General features: G+C 50.6%; 1 protein-coding gene across 15 annotated transcripts in view; it reads right to left on the reverse strand.

Annotated features, from left to right (window-relative positions):
• FUT8 (fucosyltransferase 8) overlaps positions 1-21732 on the reverse strand; it is a 377522-nt gene that overhangs the window by 5479 nt on the left and 350311 nt on the right. For all 15 annotated transcript variants that reach the window (XM_061568642.1, XM_061568643.1, XM_061568644.1 and 12 more), the window contains 4 exons: positions 4704-4941; positions 4007-4253; positions 2930-3106; positions 2136-2286 (listed from right to left, as the gene is read on the reverse strand). In XM_061568642.1, the coding sequence (XP_061424626.1) occupies positions 2136-2286; positions 2930-3106; positions 4007-4253; positions 4704-4941 (813 nt within the window). The remainder of the gene's footprint in view (positions 1-2135; positions 2287-2929; positions 3107-4006; positions 4254-4703; positions 4942-21732) is intronic.

Genomic DNA, 21732 nt, shown 5'->3' on the forward strand with positions numbered 1-21732 from the left:
GACGTTCTCTCGGGCACGTTCTCTCCGGCGCGTCCTCTCCATTAGCTGCCACTCGGTTATTATTCTTAACCAGCATCCCTTCTTAATTGTCCCAAGTCCACTAATTAACAGTCAACATGATGTCTTTAAGCGGTGTGTGCTCTGTAATCGATGTGTTCCTCTTTCTTTCTTTCAGCGTAGTTTTAAGCGTGCACCTCTCCACGCTTCTTTGCACATTTTCCATTTTCACGTTAACGTCTGGTTTGTTATGTCACATAGGGTATATATGCATCTTTTTGAAAAGAATGCTTCTGCAGAAAACACATTAATTATTATCATCATGCTTGTTTACTACATAGGAACAACGTGGGGCAAGCGACGCCCGCACGCTGAAGATGTCGATGCAAGCTCTGGTCCCCCCTCCACCGCTGACGGAGCCCTGGGCCGCCAGTGTGCAGCGCCAGCTCCCAAAATCAACACCGCGCTGCTGATCGTCGCTGGCGACTGCACCCCGAGGTCCACTCCACCGCCGTGGCTCCCCGTGCAGCGAACATTGCTCCCGGCCAACATCCGGCGCGATGCCGCGACGACCCGGGGAGTAGTACCACAGATTACGGACAACATCGCTCCGCAGCTCCGACAAGGCCTCGAAGAATCGCCACGCCATCGGCTGACATCCAGGTAACCTTTCTGGACCGCCGCCTCCGCCCCGAGCAGTCGAAAAAGAAGACATCGGCACTCGCCGCACGGGATGGTGGGCTGGGCGTGGCAGCACAAACACCTCGTGGAGGATGCGAGGGTGGAAGCGCCTCCGGGCTTCTCTCTCCCACGACGACCGTGGTCCTCGCCACACCGCGCTCAGACATCGGCAAACGGAAGATCGCAGAATCGCCGAACTGCGGCTGTGGTGAAGTCTAAGCCATCAAAAGGCATCGTCGATGGACCGCGCCATCCGTGGAGTGTCCCGGCAGTGTCGCTGCTACCCACATAGCGTCTACTGCTGCCTCCTCCTCGGATTGGTTGGAAAACACTGAAGTGTTCAACTCTTAACCTGTTTAATCACCGGTGCTTTTCCCTCCTGTCATGCAAAAGAAGAAGCCTAGCCACAAAAACCCGACTCCCCCCAACTCTTTTTTTCAAGAGGATCCTGCAAAGTTTTATCAGCACAGGACGATGATTGCTATGTAAATTCAAAATGAGAAATCTACAGTGCAATTTTTCAAATTTGCCAAATTTTTAGCATGTACCATAAAGCAGATAGTGCGTATTTTTATGGATGTATGTTCAACTTATTTTGCACCGTATGTAGCCAACTGTGCTAATCCGAGGTACGGGTCTATGGTGAATACTTGCGGGTGTACGGTTAATACGCCTGCAAGTATTAACCAGGACGGACGTTGGATTCAAACCGCGAACTTCTACAACGTTGGGAAGCGTTTCAGAATCACGCGCGAGTTTCGCTCGCGTTCAATGATTGCATTGCTCTTCGACTGCAAGCGGTGCTACCACGGTGGTGTGCATGGAAACCCATGGCAGGTGAAGCCAATTCTTTCACAAGTGGGACAGTTGGCCTCTTATGAACGTGCCATCCGCTGATCGCGTAACCGAGCGTCGCCCGTTATTCGCTCTCACGGGAGGTGCGAACACTCTGCATGAAACTACACTGATGCCATCGAATTGGTGACCAGACTGCACATGCAGTTGCAGTGCTTTTGTCAGTTGCTCTTCCCAAACGCCATATAAAAGAAATGTGTCCATGGTGTAATTTACGTGGAGAAATAGTTTTATGAGTTTAGTTTCAGTTTTTTTGTAAAACCAAGTTGAGAAGTCAAGTGGCTAGGATGCACAAAGCAATCATCGCCTCTGAACGGGAGTCTAATGCCCCACCTTGCAAGCGAGGTACCGAATTATCGTGCGTCGCACACGGAAGGCTGCAACTGGGAGTGCCCTTTCAAACGTGTGAGCTGCGATCTACGCATTAATATTGAACTTCTTTCGCACCGTTCGTAGCCAACCGTGTTAATGGGAGGCGCGACCGCGAGTTGCTTGTCGCGTGTGCAGCGCTCTTGAGAGGGACGCTCGGTCAGCAACAAATCGTGTGACGGTCGCGTTCGCACGGGCGAGCCGAGCGCGTGGCCACAGAGCGTCGGGGTCACCTGGGAGGAGAAGGTGCAGACGAGGAAGTCGCTGTGTGCCAGGAAGTGCACGTCCATTATGACTCCGATGAGGGACTGCTCCGAGTAGCGGTTCTGCAGGCCGGCCGAGCGCGAGATGGCGTTATCGCTGATGAACACGTAACTCGGGTACCTGCAGTGGACGCACACAAACACGCGAGTAAGAGGCTTAGGATGTGCAAAGGAATACATTATTTTCAAGTAATTTTTTAAAATAAAAAGCTAAAATATTCTCTCCGGAACAATGCGTGTTAGCACAGCTCGTCCGTGTTGATGCAAAACAAAAAAAGTAAAATTTCTCAAAAAATAAAATAAAAAAGCTTCCCCCTCCGTGTTTCCCTGCAGCTCCGCTCCTGCAGTTCCATGATAACCCGCCAACATCCACGGGTCGTGGGTTGCGGTCCGCGAAGCGTTTTCCAACCGACCGCCGTGCGCTGCGGATTACGGGAGGAGTCGCAATCCGCCAATAATCCGCAAATTATGGGGATTCACGGATTAGTGGAGCGTGGATTATTGGAGTTCTGTTAACCTTCATGTTTTACGTGGAGAAAAAATATACGGGAAGTTGGCGTTTTGTTCGCTTGTTTACTTCAGTACATAAATTATCTGCGACAATGCCGACGATGACTTTGTCGCACGTCGGGAGGGGGCTTCTTCTAGCAGCAGATCAACAACGGACCGCGAACGACGAACGTTATTCACTCAGGGAAGTGGGCCCTTCCGAGCGGGAGTGGCCCACGGAAGGGGGCGCGCGCGCGCTCGAGGGGGCCACGTACTTGGCTTTGGCCTCGGCGAGCAGGCCCGGGTCGTCGGTGGCCAGGTAGACACGCTTCACCTCCACCGGGGCGCTGCGAGCCAGCAGCTCGAAGTGCTCCTCCACGTGGCTCATGTACTCCTCGATGGCGTGGAAGGCCGCCTCCGTGCCCACCTTGTCCGTGCGACGCACGTGAACCCTGCAGACGTGCACAGGCCCATCAGTGCGTGCCCCCGGATGCGCCGGCTCTCGCTAAGACGCAGCCGCCACCCTAAATTGGGAAGGGTTTTCTGGAAAATCGACTGACGATTCACCCCCGCCACTCGCCCCCCCCCCCTCAACGGTGTTCACCGACAAACGGAAATGACTCATAAGTAAGGCGCCGGAGCAAAAACGAGGCAGACTGTAGGCCGTGGTGGTGTGGAATCGGTTCCTCTCGTCATGCAGTGATTGACAAGTGAGACGGGGGTGAACGCGCGTTTGTTTCAGGCAGCTGGATCAGACGGAGCTTAATTCACTTCACCTATGGGAACAAACATTTTCGTAAACAATCTTTGTTTTGATTTCCTTTAACAAAGTCTGACGCCCTCTATTGGATTTCAGTTTTAAATCTGGATCGTAACTCTTAATCCACGCTCTATTGATGACATCGATGCCGTTCACAAACTGCTGTCTTGTCTCACCAAGCGTGGGGGACGTGAGCGGTGCCAACCCGTCGCGTCGTCGTCGTTGGCCACGCACGCTGTGCTACGCCCGCCGTAGCGACATCGGCACGGAACATCTCCCAAACGCACTGTACTAAAGCGCCACCAGGCGCATTTAAACATTCTCTCCGCTCTCAGTTTGTGCTCTGAAGGAACATTTCTTGACATGTCAGCCTACGGTTATTATTCTCTAATGAGACGGCATTAACTGTGCGTATGCATGGTTGAGGTTTTATTATTTTATCGGCTACGGGCTACATTTAAAAAAACTAGTTGGTATATTTTGACCAAACGAATACATTTCAAGAATACAAATACGCGAGGGAATGTGCGCCTTGTGTGCGCGTTCAAACATCGAGTCGTGTTGTCTGCGTGCGGTGCGGTGCTTTACGCACCCGACAATGGGATGCTCAAAGCCCATCTTCTCCGCGTTTTGTTGAATCTCTTGCTCCAGCTGAGGCTGCGGTCGCACCAAGAACTTGATGAACTGGGAAACCCACCACACGGACGGGTCGCCATGCAGGCGTGAGACACGCTCCCACAGGTCCTCCGGCACGGCCAGAGGCAGGTACGGGGGCCGGGGGTGGAGGCTGTCCACGATCGGCAGCTCCACGACCTGCACGTCACGGTCATTCGCCTCCCCTGCAAGCGCAGCGACAACACAGGACGCTCAGCGATCCACACGATTACCACTCACTCCACTGACTCACCTGTACAGCCATCCACACGATTACCACTCACTCCACTTCCTCACCTGCACAGCGATCCACAGATTACCACTCAGTCCACTGACTCACCTGCACAGCCATCCACACGATTACCACTCACTCCACTTCCTCACCTGCACAGCGATCCACAGATTACCACTCAGTCCACTGACTCACCTGCACAGCGATCCACACGATTACCACTCACTCCACTGACTCACCTGTACAGCGATCCACACAATCATCTCTCACTCGTCCCGTGTCAAACCCATTCACGGGAAACCCACGCGCGGCGCTGTTACAGCGGTGGCAGCAGCGGCGAGTGCAGCGATTCACGAGCGGTGGCGATGGGTAGCGAAACACGGCAAGAGACGCCGCCGCTTACCGGACCAGTGGCCCGTGCTCTTCCCAGAGCGGTCCCTGCACGTCTCGCTGACGGGCTGGAAGAACTTCTCGAAGCCCTTGGGGCTGTAGCGCCAGCCCCTGGACTCGAGGATCATGGTGCGCTGCGTGCCGTAGGCGATCATGAAGCAGTAGACGACGTGGTGTAGCTGGCAGCCGTAGCCGCAGCCCTTGTTGATATTGCACACCAGCTTGCGCGCCGTGCGGCAGTCTTTCGGGTTCTGCATAGGGAACGGCGGCGACGAAAAGTGAGAAATGTCAGCGACGCACTTTGGGAGACTACCAGAGCGTGTTTTTTTAGTTTGCATGTTCGCCACAAGTATACGTGGTTAATGCAGACACGATTCCTTGTCTGAATTTGGTGTTTTAACATCATAACACCTGTTTGATTTCCAGAAAGGGTAAAACTTAATCTTCTAATAAAATAAATACGATTTTTTTTTCCCTCAGATGAAAAGTGTCAAGGGTGTCGGCCCGGCCGCTAACGACTCCACGAAAAACATCACGACGAGGGAGTTTTTCTCAATTAAATGTGCAATAGTTCCAATGTTTGAGAATTAAGACTGAGTTTGACAGCCGTCCAAACGAAAATATTCGGCAACGGAGCGTGAGGGAAAGCGCAGCAGTCCATTGTGGACACAGAACAGAGGTCACTTGCAGCAGTTCTGTGACATCTGCTTCTGTAGGCCGCTCTCTAACACACCGCGACACACGACATGATACCGATCGCCAGAGGTGTGGACTCGAGTCATGTGACTTGGACTCGAGTCAGACTCGAGTCATGAATTTGATGACTTCAGACTCGACTTGGACTTGCATAACAATGACTTTGTCCCACCTCTGAGGTGTGGACTCGAGTCATGTGACTTGGACTCGAGTCAGACTCGAGTCATGAATTTGATGACTTCAGACTCGACTTGGACTTGCATAACAATGACTTTGTCCCACCTCTGAGGTGTGGACTCGAGTCATGTGACTTGGACTCGAGTCAGACTCGAGTCATGAATTTGATGACTTCAGACTCGACTTGGACTTGCATAACAATGACTTTGTCCCACCTCTGCCGATCGCACAATCGGAAAGGCAAATGGGAACGGGCAGTTAATATTTAAGAGGAAAAGGCCTTTTTTTATTAGAAACAATTTCAAACGTTAATTAGTATCGCGGTGTCACACTATTAAATGTTATTTCTGGTCTCTCTTGACAATAAAACGAAGTGATTCCTGCTGCTCAAGTGAGCATGGAAGGCGGTGCTCATCCCCTATTTTATGGTGGAAATTCCACATTCCTATGATGGGGGCAAACCCACCAAAAGCACACCCACTGTTGGCTTCCCCGAAAACTGGTACAGTGGTCCCTCGGTTAACGATATAGATTGGTTACACGAAAGCCATCGTTAATTGAATTGATCGTTAATCACATGTTAAAGACTCAAATTGTTCCCAGACGATGAGAAGTTGGCCTTTTTCACCCTAAAAGCAAAGTTTATAATATTTAAACACGCAACTTGTATAAATATATGTTCTAAGAACATATGAAAGCATTAACATAAACATGGAAAAATAATGAATAGAGAATAAAAAGGCGCACAGAGCATAAAATAATAACTCTTGCCTGAGGCTAAGAAGATGGACATTGAAAATCTCGCAGCCAGTTGCGCTCAAAACGCTCATAAAAGGAGCGCTCCGATTGGCCGAAATTGGTGGCCGCGTGATATCGTAAAACGTTTAGTTAATAGAGACAATGGGACCCCTGTGGGAGGGCTGATCGTTAATCGAAATATCGTTAATCGATGACATTGTAAACCGAGGGAACTGCTGTACTCATTTTATCTCGGCCGGAGGGATAAACTTCCGCAGCAGTAGGATGCACAAACGGTCACATGGTGGACAAGCCGAGCGCTGCTTTGCACCGCTACTGCTGCTCAGGCAGTCTGATCCCACACGCGGCGAGGGTCGCACCACCGTCGTGCCATTTAAAAGCCGCGCGTCGGCTCGTGCGCTCCCACCCCCAAGCATGCGGGCGTGATTAAGAGGCAGGGCCAAGCAGTTAGTGGTGCGCATAAACCTATATTTAATTCCCGCAGGCGTATTCATCGTATGAACTTCATTTCAAGGGTCCGATGCCGAATGTCACCTTGGGCTGGGGTCCTGCGAGCTGTTAGCGTGCACAGCGCGCCAACGGCTAAAGGCCCGCGCCCCCCTCTGCGCGGAGGACACAGCGTATGGGATTTCCTCCATAAATACGTTTCATTTCTCTGCCAGTTTGGTGGATTTATTCCGATAACTGACCGTGAAAATGTAAAAAAGAAATTTGTACTTAATTTTATTGCAATCAGATTAGGGACACACGCAAATGGTAAAAAATTTGTAGCAAAAACTAATTTTTGTAAGCCCAGGGGATGCGTCCTTGTGATTCAGACATTAAAGCATTCTAGAAAACCGAACTACGCTTGGTGATTACAATGATAAAAACATTAATATTCAAAGATGTTTCTCAAGATAAGGAAGCTGAAGCGAGAGCGATGGAGACGTCCCATCCTCGAAGCACCCAGCAGCAACGTCATGACATGGAACACCAAGAGATCAGAGTTGGTTAATATGTTTAGACAATCACTTTTTGATTAATTTATTTCCAGAGACGAAGAAATCTCTGTTAAAACGACTTAAAACTATTTTTTATTGTATCAGGGAAGACCCATTGAGCTGCGTAGCTCTTTGTCAGAAGCGTCCTGGCCATAAATGATAGCTCAACGAAGTGGCTTATCATCATGTGGAAATGTATAGCAGACAAATTCTCTAGATGCGTGTTGATAATAAATGTGGAAGGGAAAAACCGGAGGACCCGGAGAAAAATCCACACAACCACGGGGAGAGAGAACACGCAGACTCCAAATATAAAGCAGGCGTCAGGGTCGGGATCGAACTCACGCGACCTCCTGCTTACTGGGCGAGGTAGTTAAGATCTCTCTTACAGCTGGCAATGCATCAGCCACAAGCAGGTGGCATCAGAGAACTACTTCCCAAGTCGATTCCATCGACCTCTTCCTGAACACCGCCGCCGCCAACCTACACGTCCGTAAAAAAAAACATGCCCGTAAAGCTGACAACTGTTAATTTCCCCGAGCTGGAATTTATGCGAAGGTAAATGAAAAACCTCAAATTGGTCGTGCAACGTTTTGAGCGTAAAGTCATCGGAGGCTGCGGTCGAGACCAACGGACTCGCTCCGCTTGGGAGCCCGGCTACCTGGAGTCGAACCCAGGTGGTGACTCGGCAGTGCCAGCTCGGTGCTCCGGATCTCTGGGCTGCCCGGCCACCTCTAGATTGTAGTTTTATGAATCTGATATGGGAGTGTTGAAAAAACACTCACAAAAAGCAATTTAAAAGCCACGTTTGAAAAATGTAGCTGATAATGTGATTAGAAATCATAATGTCCCAGATTTGTGAATATTTTTACGAATTATAGCCATGAAATATGATTTAGTCAGAATATTACAATTTCCAAAAGATGGAATGAGTTTAAATAACTGAGGGAATCACAAGACTAGATGATAATGATCAGGTAACACGTTACTCTGGAGAAGAAAGGTAGTATTGTCTGTCATCAGATGACGATAAGTGGTTTGCCTACAAATTCATTTTCAGTAAGTGCATTTTCAATGTCTCACAACGAACCAAGAATTCTAAAGCAACTACAAAGTCACAGTATGACGTCTGTACCACAGATTTAGATAATAGACGCGTCACAGCGCAAAAAATCAATATGCAGCTGATTAGCAGCAGCACAAATTATCCATCAGCCTTCGCTGCCCGGAGTGCAGAGATTCACCCCCCCCCCTCCCCCCGAGGGTCGCCACCTTCCCCCTCCACAAAGCAAACCCAGACACGTCTCTCGGTCAGGCCGGGGGTCGATCGCAACGGTGCCCCCCCCCCCCCCGTCTCTTCCGCAATAACGCCCAACCACAAAATAGTGCGTACCAGACCACGGCGCAAACTCAATTCCTGCCACCTGAACACAGGTGCTGACTTTCTGGGATGTCCGGGTGAAACCTAGACCTGTTGCTATGGTGATCATTGCACGAGTGCGTCAACAGGCCTAGATTGTGCGCCAAAACGCAATTTGCAAGCGAATTTGTCACGCGAAACTCACAGCTCAGCGTACAACTGTGATTTTTAATGGAAGAGCCCAGATAAAGTTTGCTCACAGGCACCCAAAAGTAGCGCGACTTCACCAAGCACGTGCGTGGCCCTCCCCGTCGCAACGGACCCTGGCAGCGGAAGCATCGCGAGGGAAAAGCCGTGACCTTTCTGGGGTTGGCTACGTATGCTGAATGGCATGCAGAGCATGTGCATGGCAGACTGTTTTTTTTTATTAAACGCGGCCGCTGACCAAAGGCCCGAAGCACCAAGCGGCCAGCAACAAACGGCACCATCAAAGCTGTAAACGATGAAGTGTTGACACGTGTCTTGACATGAGCAAGGTTTTACAACGGCCGTAATTTTATTTTTAAGCATTCGCATGACGAGATATTGGTTGAGCAGCTAGGAGGCATTTTTCACCAGGCCAGAGATTAAACGTTTATGGCATCACGTTAAATGTTTATGGCAGGAAGGGGAATGTTGTTTTACTTCCATCCGACAAGTGCACTGTTACAAAGTATGCCATGCTTCATTGTTTTCACAATGAAACACGGTGCGCAGACCTACAGAGGATATTCAGCAGTCATTCTCGAGTCTTTTCGCAACGTGTCTTCCCTCGTGGCGAGGTATTGCTGCTGTGACGACGCGTTCTGGCATTCAACTCCTCCCAAGCTCGGCACTGGTACCCGCGCTGAATGCCGCTACCCAGAAGAACCCATTTTAAAAACACTGAAAAATAATTCAATGAACACTCGATATCAAGTGACAGGCATTACACAAGACACGTTTCCACAAAACATGGGGGGGGGGGGGGGGGAGTGTTTATCGCAATCATGTGCCAATCCTATCACAATGCACAAGACGGCCATGCACGGGGCAGCCTTGCCCCCCCCCCCCCCCCCTCACATTGAGCAGGACCAAGCCACTGGCTTCTAATCCAGAACACGGAAAATCAAAATATAGAGGCAGCAAGGGTTGGGTTCAAACCCACAAACTCCTGTATACCACGTGAGGTAGCTAACATCTCGCCACCCCAACACCCCTACCTACCTGATGGATCGATTACTTCCATTTCCTATCTGGAGGGCCAGATATGTGACGGAGGCATACGCTGTCTGCTTGTTTATTTTGTGGCTTGTCTTCTGCACGACGCTGACGATGATCATCGTGATTTTATTATACAGCCTTCGTCGAACTCGGACCCATTACCAACAGAGAGGGTCCTTGCCCATCAACACCTGGCACTCCACCAGCATTGGTTCAAGCGAGTAGCCCGACTGCTGATGAGACACCGAATATTGAAACCAGCCCGGAGTTTGTGTTTAACCAACGCCGCTGACATTATGCGCTTCCCAAAAGGCCCCACAACCGGAGGGATGTGTAAAAAAAAACCCATCTATTTAATTTTTACGTGGAGAGACGGATATTGGTAGGAGGCGAATTGCCAACGACGTATTTATTTTGTTGCCCATAGCCTCGACAGCGACAGCATGAATCCTCCGCTACAATAATGATTAATTGTTGCGCTGAGATTAGGGTCACAGGAGACAACACATTCTGTGTGAGCCTGGCAAGAGAGACAAAGACGACATTGTCGTTGTAAGCTACTGGGGTCCAAAAGCGTAACAATGCACCCAGGAGAAGCCGAAGCTACCAGGTGCAGCTCCGTCTCCTCCCACACCGCTCGCGTTCACTTAACCTTCGCACTAAGGGGTGCGTTTTCGATGGTGTAATCATGCGCACGACGCCGTCGCGCTATCCAAGAGGAAAGATTATAAATTGCAAAATGGATTATGGATTTTTTTGTTTGTTACTAACCCTTTGTCTACAGATGCCAGAATCCGTATCGGCTGCAATAAACGCGTCTCTGGCTAAGAAAGAAATCGCAAACAAATACACACCAAGATTAAATACTGTACTTGGATTGCAAGCCATCAGGGGAAACTCGGTAATACCTTCAGTGCCATCTGTGACTGTGCGTGTGCACAGCAGCCTGTGCTTAGCAACCAGCACAGAGGAAGTCAGGCACACCATCTCGTACATCTTTAGAGCTGATGTGGAGGATGTTTACTCACTGAAGTTGAACTTCTTCTGTGCCAGCCTATTTTTTGTCTTCTTCTACGTCTAGCAGTTCCACGGTGTATAACGGGGAGAGCTGTTCGTTACAACAGCCCTCGACGCAAGTTGTGGCAAGAGGCGACAGGGCTGTTACTCGACTGTTCTACGGTAACTAGCCGAAAGCCCGTCCAAGGACGGGCGAATTGCAGTAAATCTGAAACTTGCAAGCGAAAAGCAGAGCGTGACGTCATATTCATTGCATCCATTCGTGTGCAATTTGTCAGGCCGCGGTGACACAGACTTATTTCATTTAAAGGTTATAATTCCTTGTTCATCATGATGTCCTTTTTATACTTCTATGTCTCAATAGCGTCACGGAGATCGCGTGACGTGAGGGTTCTGCCTTTGTAGTGAGGGTTATAAGTTGACGCCGAGGAGGGGGGAGGAGGCGATCCCCCCCCCCATGTGGAGTGACGTCACCCGCTCATGATTATTGAGGGGGGGTCCATTTAGAGGACGTCACCTGGTCATGATTATTAATGAGGGGGGGGGCATGTGGGGGACGTCACCTGTTCATGATTATTAATGAGGGGGGCTGGTCGACGTGGAGTGACGTCACCCGCGTTACACACAGACGTTCTTGGCTCATGACAGTAGTAATGGCTCCTGCACGTGGAGCCAGGGAACGTTCGCCTGGCTGTCCAACTGCTTGCACAATCAGAATGGCCACCGTGAAGGTTGCTGAGGAGATGAGTCTCCATTTGGGGCCGCCACCTTTTCCACTAAAGACCGAAGCCACACTTACCTCTCAGTCGGCCTGGGGCCGTCATTAAAACTGTGCCGTTCACGACAATGCATTTCCACACAACACCGGCGGTACCAGATCTTGGCACAAATCAATTCCTGCCACTCGAACACCGATGCCAATTCCCGGACTATCCGGGTCAGTTCCACAATGCATAACCGGGTCAAAGTCAGACAGGTAGCACCCCTAGGCTCTGTAGAGACACCAGCAAAGCACGCACGGGCACTGGGGATTCCTTCCGTCATGCCTTTCAATACGAGAACACTTGGTCTGTGTGTACTTCTGCATTCAAGGTCAATTGGACAATAAGCAAGGACAATCAGAGACTTGTGGACGGCCAATTATAGAACATTCGGTGATGCTCTGATTACTCTGTGTGGTGTATTGTACAGTTTTGCGCCAAACTAGGACCCCGTATCTAACAGGATCCTTGGCAATAAGCATTTCGCAGTTTAAATTTAAATACATTATTATTCATAATTAGTTGTTGGGTTGGATGGCGCCAGTATAGAGCCAAATGGTGTTGTACATCCTGCAGCTCAAGAGATGCAATAACTTAAACTAAACTATTTACCAGGTCAGGCCAATCGAGGTATTTGAGCTATTTTTCAGAAGCGACCTGGCCACCAATGATTGCTCAACAAAAGTGGCTTATCACGTGGAGATTTACAGCGGCCATTGCCGAGTGCGCTCTTGTGATCGCCTGACGATGCTGGGTATATAAGTTTCAGCGACAAGGTGCATCGAATTCCCTCGGTGGGGATTGCTTTTCGACATAGCAGTTGGCTGAAAACAAAATACCAATTACATGTTTTGTTCAAAAGACGTGGTCTGTTTGGCCGTGTCGGGTGATAGAGGATGAACATCATCATTCGGCTTTGTATTGAGGCCATTTAATTAAAAAATATTATTATGAATCATCTGGCAGTTCACCAGCATTGAACTTGACAAGTTGGATGCTGTCGATGAGACAATAAATGTTGAAACCCATCCAGGGTGTTGCTTATCATGAACCAATGTTGTTGAAATGATGCACTCCCAGAAGCCCGTGTGGCCGATAGGATGTGCAAAGGAGACTTTTAATTTGTACGAAGAGAGACAGATATGAGGAGGCTTATCGTCTGCTTCTTTATCTTGGTTACGGGAGAATATGCAATTATTAACATGACCTGCAGATCCCAGAAGATTCTTAGACAATGTTGATCACGTTAAGCCTAACTGTTACTTGTGAACGTGACTATGCTGCCAATAACGAAGCTTCCATGCTGTAGCCTGCGCTGCCAGGCACTGCGTCGTGTCTATGCTCATACATGGAGGGCGCTCTTCACGGTAATCAAACAAATTAATCGAAATCCAGTGGGCTGCAGCAGCATCATTCGCTGTACTCCCATTGAACACGTAGTAGGCTTTTGCAACCAACATTATCCATAAGAGGTTTTCTTTGGGTTAGATGGCATGAATATAAATGTGTCGATAAACCCACCACTACTCGACACAGCTAATGAGTAAGGTTTGTCACGTAAACAGAACGTGCCAATTGGTTACTACTTCAGCACTCACCGGTTGGGTGTTGGATAGTAAACCCACAAATTTACCATTCGAGTACCGTGACGGTCAGCCTCATCAGGCGACAGCCAGAATTGACAGCCACAATTCTATGGTGGTGGATCACTCTCGTTGAGTCTCCAGAGAGAGACATTGCATGGATCGGTGTTGCCACCCCATGCAGCACAGAAATGTTCGCCGGTTCCTTGAGCATTATACAGTTATCGCACCTGCTGATCACAATAAACAAATGAAACAGTGGCCGGGCAGCCACCCACGAGAGATACGAGACGGTATAAAACATGTCCAAAAAACTAATTCCCACGGGACTATCACATGGCCCATCAGAGATAGAAAGTTATCTGCCTGTTTGTTTGAACATTTAGCTAGCAGGGATCCACTCAACTGAAAGGTGCCCCGTTTATATTTGCGGATCCAAGGCGGGGAGTGGCTTAACGCACCTCCGATTTAGCACGGTTGGCGACGTACGGTGCGAAAGAAGTTCAACATCCAAAGGCATAAACATACAAAGATTCCCCGTATAGTCTTAACAGACTGTTGGGGCAAATGCTGTTAGCGTGCACCTATGAAGGCCGGAACGGTATACGAGGGGGTGGGTGGTCAGCACCACGCCCGACCGCCTTTGTCTCCCTAGTGGCGATGTTTACACACCGCACCAGGTACTAATTTGAGGCTGAGTCGACCTAGGTGAAGCCCAGGACAAGTTCAGATAATCGTCACTTGTGTTGGCCAAGACCGAGAATTCAACTCGGGTCGCCGGGTTCGTAGGGCAGTGCGCAAACCGCTACACGACCACACCCCACACACAACAACCGCCATTCGCCACTAAGTGGCAGTGATGTCACCACGACGCTTGTGCCAGGCTATGTGCAGGTTGAGGCCACGGGAAGTGTCGAACGCCCGCTGGCAGGAGGTCACGGGGCAGACCCAGTTGCCACGGGTCGACTGACTGAGATGACTGGCTGATGCACCACCTGTGCCCCCTACTGTGCCAACTGGCTGTGCTTTAGCCACACGGCGCTCCACTCGTTGTTGTGAGCGTCGCTCCTCCCCCCTCTGTTGTTGTTGGAGGGCGACTGCCTCCAACTGCCCAGTAGCGTCCTTCACGAGCCTCCTCCACAGAGGCTGATCTTGACACTGCTGGTAACAGTCATCGGCAAGTCCACTCAGCTCCACATCCTCGTGTACCACATCACTCCATTTCTTCTCTAGCCCGTGCAGTGCCCATTTAGCCCCCTCTATCTGGCCGAACAAAAGTTGTTTAGGCATGCGGTGGCTGGGCATTCGGGCTACATGACCCAGCCAACGCAGCCTTGCCTGCCGGAGGAGCTCACCAATGGGACTTTGTCCAGATCTTTCAAGGATACGTGAGCTCCTCATAACAATCCAGCCTGGTTAAACCCAAAATAGATCGTAGGCAGGCCAGCCTCAATGTTTCTAACCGGAGAAGATGTTCCATTAAGGGGGTCCACGTTTCGCAAGCGTAGAGAAGGGAGGGAATGGCTGTGGCCGAGAAGACCTGAAGCTTTGTGGGGAGCAACAGACCAGGTAGCTTCCACACAGCGTTACGCAACTGATGAAAAGATAATGCCGCTCGACTGATTCGGAGTGAAACCTCTGCTGTCAAACCGGAGCCGGTCATGAGCACACTGCCCAGGTATGGGAAACTCTCCACTCTCTCCACAACTGCCCCATCACCAATTGGGAGTTGTGGGGGTGGAGTGTCCGATGGTACAAAATACCCAGGCAGGTGCTTAGTTTTGGTGGGGCTGATGGTAAGGCCCCACACCTCTTCGTAGCAAGCTCCAGGTTCAGCAGCAGCGCCTCCAACTCCTCCTGAGTGAGCAGCAATTACCAGATCATCGGCATACATAACATGGTTGAGCAATAGGGAGCCATCCCTTGACCACACCTGGGCATCGATCAGCCTCCCATTGTATCTGTACCAGATGGAAATTCCTCCGGTACAGCTATTGAACGCTTCACGAACTACGTGGTTGAAATAGATGTTAAATAATGTGGGAGCCAGAGGACATTCCTGTCGCACCCCGAAGTGAACAGGGAATGGCTCTGACTCCCGGCCACAGAAATTTACCCGGGCCCGCTCACCATCATGAAGGTCCTTAATGATCGTGAGCAGCGGGTCAGGGGCTCCGAAAGCACGACGAACAACCCAGAGTCCAGGCCTACTGATGGTATCATAGGCCTTAAACAGGTCAATAAAGCAGAGATGTAGGTCTTGTTGGAATTTCCTACACCTCTGCTGTAGCAGATGGACAGAAGATATGGCATCTGTGCAGGACCGCCCTTTCCTGAAACTACATTGGGGCTCTGCAAGCCTCTCCTCAGCGTGCCTGGCAAGGCGATGTTGAATAATCCTTGCCAGGACCTTTCCCGGCACACTGAGGAGTGAGATGCCCCTGTAGTTGTTACAGTCTGTGCGGTCCCCCTTCTTAAAGAGGGGGACCACCAGGGCATCCTTCCAATCCTGCGGAACCCGTCCAGTGGTCCAGACTGTTGTTATGATGTCATGTAGGGCAGTCTGTGCACAAACGCCACCCTCCCTGAGCATTTCGCTTGGGAGATCATCTCTGCCCGGTGCCTTTCCTGGTCTCAGACTCTGGATCGCCTTCAGTACTTCCTCAACAGATGGCACCTCAGCCAGCCATTCACAGGGGGTGACCTCTTCCAATATTTGAGGCACCGCAGCCTTAGCAGGGTTATCCCCACTTTGTGCCATGATGTTTTCCTGGCTGAGGGATTTCCCCTCCCCCAGGACCTCACAGAAATGCTCACTGACATACAACAACAACAACAACAACCGCCATTCGCCACTAAGTGGCGGTGACGTCACCACGATGCTTGTGCCAGGCCAAGTGCACCTTGAGGCCACGTGAAGTGTCGAAAGCCCGCTGGCAGGAGGTCACGGGGCAGACCCAGCAGGTGCCACGGGTCGACTGACCGAGATGACCGAGATGACTGGCTGATGCACCACCTGTGCCCCCTACTGTGCCAACTTGCTGTGCTTTAGCCACCCGGCGCTCCGCTCGTTGTTGTGAGCGTCGCTCCTCCGCCCTCCGTTGTTGTTGGAGGGCGACTGCCTCCAACTGCCCAGTAGCGTCCTTCACGAGCCTCCTCCACTGAGGCCGATCTTGACACCGCTGGTACCAGTCATCGGCAAGTCCACTCAGCTCCACGTCCTCCTGTACCACATCACTCCATCTCTTCTCCAGCCCGTGCCGCGCCCGTCTAGCCCCCTCGATCCGGCCGAACAAAAGCTGTTTAGGCATGCGGTGGCTGGGCATGCGGGCTACATGACCCAGCCAACGCAGCCTTGCCTGCCGGAGGAGCTCACTGATGGGACTTTGCCCAGATCTTTCAAGGATTTGTGAGCTCCTCACACAATCCAGCCTGGTTAAACCCAGGATGGATCGTAGGCAGGCCAGCCTAAATGTTTCCAACCGGCGAAGATGCTCCACCAGGGGGGTCCACGTCTCGCAAGCGTAGAGAAGGGAGGGAATGACCGTGGCCGAGAAGACCTGAAGCTTCGTGCGGAGCGACAGACCAGGTAGCTTCCACACAGCGTTACGCAACCGATGAAAAGATATTGCCGCTCGACTGATTCGGAGTGAGACCTCTGCTGATAGACTGGAGCCGGTCATAAGCACACTGCCCAGGTATGGGAAACTCTCCACTCTCTCCACAACTGCCCCATCACCAATTGGGAGTTGTGGGGGTGGAGTGTCCGATGGTACAAAATACCCAGGCAGGTGCTTAGTTTTGGTGGGGCTGATGGTAAGGCCCCACCTCTTAGTGGCACGCTCCAGTCTCAGCAGCAGCGCCTCCAACTCCTCTTCTGAATGAGCAGCTATTACCAAATCATCGGCATACATAACGTGGTTGACCAATAGGGAGCCATCCCTTGATCGCACCCGGGCGTCGATCAGCCTCCCATTATATCTGTACCAAATGGAAATTCCCCCGGTACAGCTATTGAAGGCTTCACGAACTACGCGGTCAAAATAGATGTTAAATAATGTGGGAGCCAGAGGACATCCCTGTCGCACCCCAAGGTGTACAGGGAAAGGCTCCGACTCCCGGCCACGTAGTTTTACCCGGGCCCGCTCACCATCATGAAGGTCCTTAATGATCGTGAGCAGAGGGTCAGGGACTCCGAAAGCACGAAGAACAACCCAGAGCCCAGTCCTACTGATGGTATCATAGGCCTTGACCAGGTCAATAAAGCAGAGATGTAGGTCTTTTTGGAATTCCCTACACCTCTGCTGTAGCAGACGGACAGAAAATATAGCATCTGTGCAGAACCGCCCTTTCCTGAAACCGCATTGGGGCTCCGCAAGCCCCTCCTCAGCGTGCCTAGCAAGGCGATGTTGAATAATCCTTGCCAGGACCTTACCCGGCACACTGAGGAGTGAGATGCCCCTGTAGTTGTTACAGTCGGTACGGTCCCCCTTCTTAAAGAGGAGGACCACCAGGGCATCCTTCCAGTCCTGCGGAACCCGTCCAGTGGTCCAGACTGTTGTTATGATGTCATATAGGGCAGTCTGTGCACAAACGCCACCCTCCCTCAGCATTTCGCTTGGGAGATCATCTCTGCCCGATGCCTTCCCTGGTCTCAGACTCCGGATTGCCCTCAGTACTTCCTCAACAGCTGGCACCTCAGCCAGCCACTCACAGGGGGTGACCTCTTCCAATATTTGAGGCACCGCAGCCTCAGCAGGGTTATCACCACTTTGTGCCATGATGTTTTCCTGGCTGAGAGAATTTCCCTCCCCCAGGACCTCACAGAAATGCTCAGCAAATCTGCAAACCTGTTCCTGGGGGTCGGAGATTGGATCACCGTTTTTTCCTCTAATGATGGTAATAGGTGTGGCGCTGCAGGTTACTTTTTTGATGGAGTTAAATAGTGATTTGTGATCACGGGCCACTGAGGCAGACTCCATCTCCTCAGCAACCCGCGACCACCACCCATCCTTACAGCGCCTTACGGCTCTCCGAACTTCCGAGCGAAGGCTGCGGTAAACCTCCTCATTCTCTGACGTGGGATGCTGTAGGCGATGAGAGTGGGCCTGACGCTTTTTCTCAATTAACCTGAACACCTCCTCTGTCAGCCAGGGTTTCTGGGGAGGTCTGGACCGCGTACCCAAAGCAGCCATTGCAGCTGCATGAGTCACAGTCTTAAACCTCGCCCATTTCCCCTCAACATCAGGTGGAGTGGGGGACGATGCCAACCCCAGCTGCAAGCGATGATGAAATTCTTGCTTGCAACTTTCATCAGCTAACTGAGACCAGGCCACTTTTGGTTGGAATGGGATCCTGGGTGTACACCCACCACCGGAGTGGAAGACATACACACACATACACACATACACACAACTACAGGGGACACATGGCGAGGCAGCACACAATGGTGCTCGTCCTCGTCTACCTGCAGGCAGGGACAGCGTTGATCCTATGCGATGCCTGGCCCCACGCAGACCCTCCGAACAGAGATACACACCGAGTTGTGTGTCTTGGGTGTTAAATCTGGTCTAAATTTGGGGTGTTCATCCTGAAAGTTCGAAAAGCCTAAAACATTTTTGATTTTGCTTTTTTGGTTAAACCTTGACTTAAAGCTTTCGTAACTGCAGGAATTAATATTCTTTGGGTCTTTCGATAAAGTCACGTAGAGAGGTTCAAAGAAAATAACAAAAAAATAACCAAAAACTACAACGTTCCGATCGCAACACAAGCGGTCGTTATCAGGAAAAGGGGGTTAGCCTCAAGGCAAACTGTTTTCCAAGGTTTGACATGGGCGCAGCCCAAGTGTCATCAGCATGGGCAGGGCAGCTAATGTAAGTGATGGTACTCGTAGAGGGCAATGACGGCGCTGGTGGTGGGCTTCCACCAATAAACGTTGTAGTTTTTTGTTATTTTCTTTTAACCTATCTACGCGACTTTACCGAAAGACCCAAAGAATATGGTTAAACTTTATTCTAGACTAGCAGGTGTACCCATTCTTCGCATTATTCCCCCCCCCCCCCCAGCCGTGCATTTGTGCGGGATACACGGCCTACGCAGAGGGTGGTGGGCGGGATGCGTGACGTCAGCAGGCACACTGCGCAACGCTGCCGCATGCGGGTGACATCACAGATGTGACATCACCGCTCACTTGCCGTGCAAAAAATATGCATTATTGCGCCCCCCCCCCCCCCTCCCAAAAAAAATACCAAAGTTATTTTTTTACATTTTGCATGGTGTACAGTCTGGAAAGTACCCACATGGCAAATTTCAAGTTTGTTGCATGTCGGGAAGTACGCTAAACATTTTGAACAGACACACACATTCACAAATTTCCCTTTTTTATATATAGATAGATGTGCAACCTCCAGCGCCTCCTAGAGCACGTGACCTGAAGTGCAAGCACTGGCACGGCGGGAGGGCCCCGTCCCCTCTCCTCGCCCCCCCTCTCCTCTTCTCTCTCACGTGCAATCCTTCCCATTTGTGTTCGTGGTTTATTTTATTCCCCGACAGCATCAACGCACATCGCCGGTGAGCACAGCGCAACCCTACGGGAATACAGCGCAATCCTACGTGGGTACAACAAATTCGTTGGTTTATAATTATTGACTTATTACCGCTTGAAACATTCTTTAACGTGTTTAACCCTTCGTGAAATGAAATATAGCACCCTCAGTCTAAACCAATACCAAAATATACCCTTCGCAGCAAGGAGAGGCCCTGATGAGAGGCACGTGCTCAACTGCAAACACGCCAATTAGGGTTGGGGACAGAATGAGGCACGTAATTATCGCACACTCGTGATTACACTTCACAACGGCTCCGGTGTCGGAGCTCAGTCCTCGTGGGGAGAAAGAGAGCCCCCCACGGACGGACGTGATGATTGGTCGTAAACATATGCAATCAGTTCAGCAACGAGGGCTGGCCTTGGTTCAGCGGTAATGTCCTTGGAAGGAAATTGGCGTTCATGCGAGCCGACGCGGTGATATGTTACCGTGGGAAATATATGCCTCCTGACCACGGACACTGCTCTATGCATCTTAGAAGTGGTCCGAGGCAGGGCAGCATGGTTAAAAAACAAATATGCCCGCCGTTTTTTGTGTCCAGCATCTTGCCGCGAATCACGTTTAGGCGCTTTGTAATCCAAATAGTGCCGTAATATAAACTACTGATACAAGTGGCAGTGCACTGACAGCATACGGTACAGTAGCATAACGGGAGAAGGAACATTCCTTTTGAAGCTGATGCTGGGAATATCGAGCTTATCTCCATATATATAAAAGGGAAATTTGTGATTATGTGCGTCTGTTCAAAATGTTTAGCGTACTTCCCGACATGCAACAAACTTGAAATTTGCCATGTGGGTACTTTCCAGACTGTACACCATGCAACAATTATAAAAATACACCTTTTTGTGGGGGGGGGAGCTCAATGATGCATATATTTTTTGCATGGCAAGTGAGCTGTGACGTCACATCTGTCATGTGACCCGTGTGCGGAAGCGTAACGGAGTGTTCCTGCTGATCGCGGGTAAAGTGAAATACAAATGTGTTGCAGGTCTAAGGCGTTCTGGGCCTCCCCTAGCCTCAAACGAGTAACTGGTGTGGTGTGTAAAAATCGCCACTGGGGGGACAAAGGCGGCCAGGCGTGGTGAATCTAAGTCCCGGGCGAAGCCGGGTAGTAAAGCTCGTTAAAGAATATTTTAGATACGAGTGTGGAGGAGATCAGAGCGCAACTTGAGAGAGCGTGCGGCTCGGGAGACATACAGCACCGTAACGTAATGTCTGGCTGGCGTGGAAGATTAGGCCAAATACCCACTCGAGAGGCCCCCTAGAGGAGGCCTTTCCGCCAGCAGTGATGCGAGCAAAACGTTGCAGCACCTCCACTGATGTTTAAAGAGTAAAAGAATATCAATAATAATAAAAAACAAGCCGTGTGGATTCAGGACAGGAGAGGTGCGGCCCTGTCTTGCAACATCTCCCGTTTGCCTAGATTGGTGGAAACCCCCCAAAGCATGGTTTGAAAGTACGGCAAGTCGTCGCTTCACGCGCGGTGTTCACGCTACAATGCATTTGCACTAAAGCGCAGTTCTTCCATTCGTGACCAACTTATCGCACAATGTAAAACGCGCACCGCTATAGTGTGGAAAGTGCACCGTTATAGCGTCAAAAGTGTACCATTATAATGCGGTTTTCGAGCGGTCGATGACGACCTCGTTTCTTAAGCTGCACAACTGAGCGGTAGAGTGATACAATACGCGGAGTGATACCCTAGCTGCCTCCATGGTGCTGGAGCACAGGCGTGCGTCACCACCTCCCGACCTGCATGTGTCACCACCGCACATGCAGTTTTTTTGAGCTGGCCGAATGGTTATTTAAAAGCAATGCATCTCTGTGCGTTATTAAATCTGTTGTCTGGGCCTGTG

Source organism: Lethenteron reissneri, chromosome 41 (genome assembly GCF_015708825.2).
Source record: "Lethenteron reissneri isolate LAM-NWPU_2019-01 chromosome 41, ASM1570882v1, whole genome shotgun sequence".
Taxonomy (NCBI): Eukaryota; Metazoa; Chordata; class Hyperoartia; order Petromyzontiformes; family Petromyzontidae; genus Lethenteron; species Lethenteron reissneri.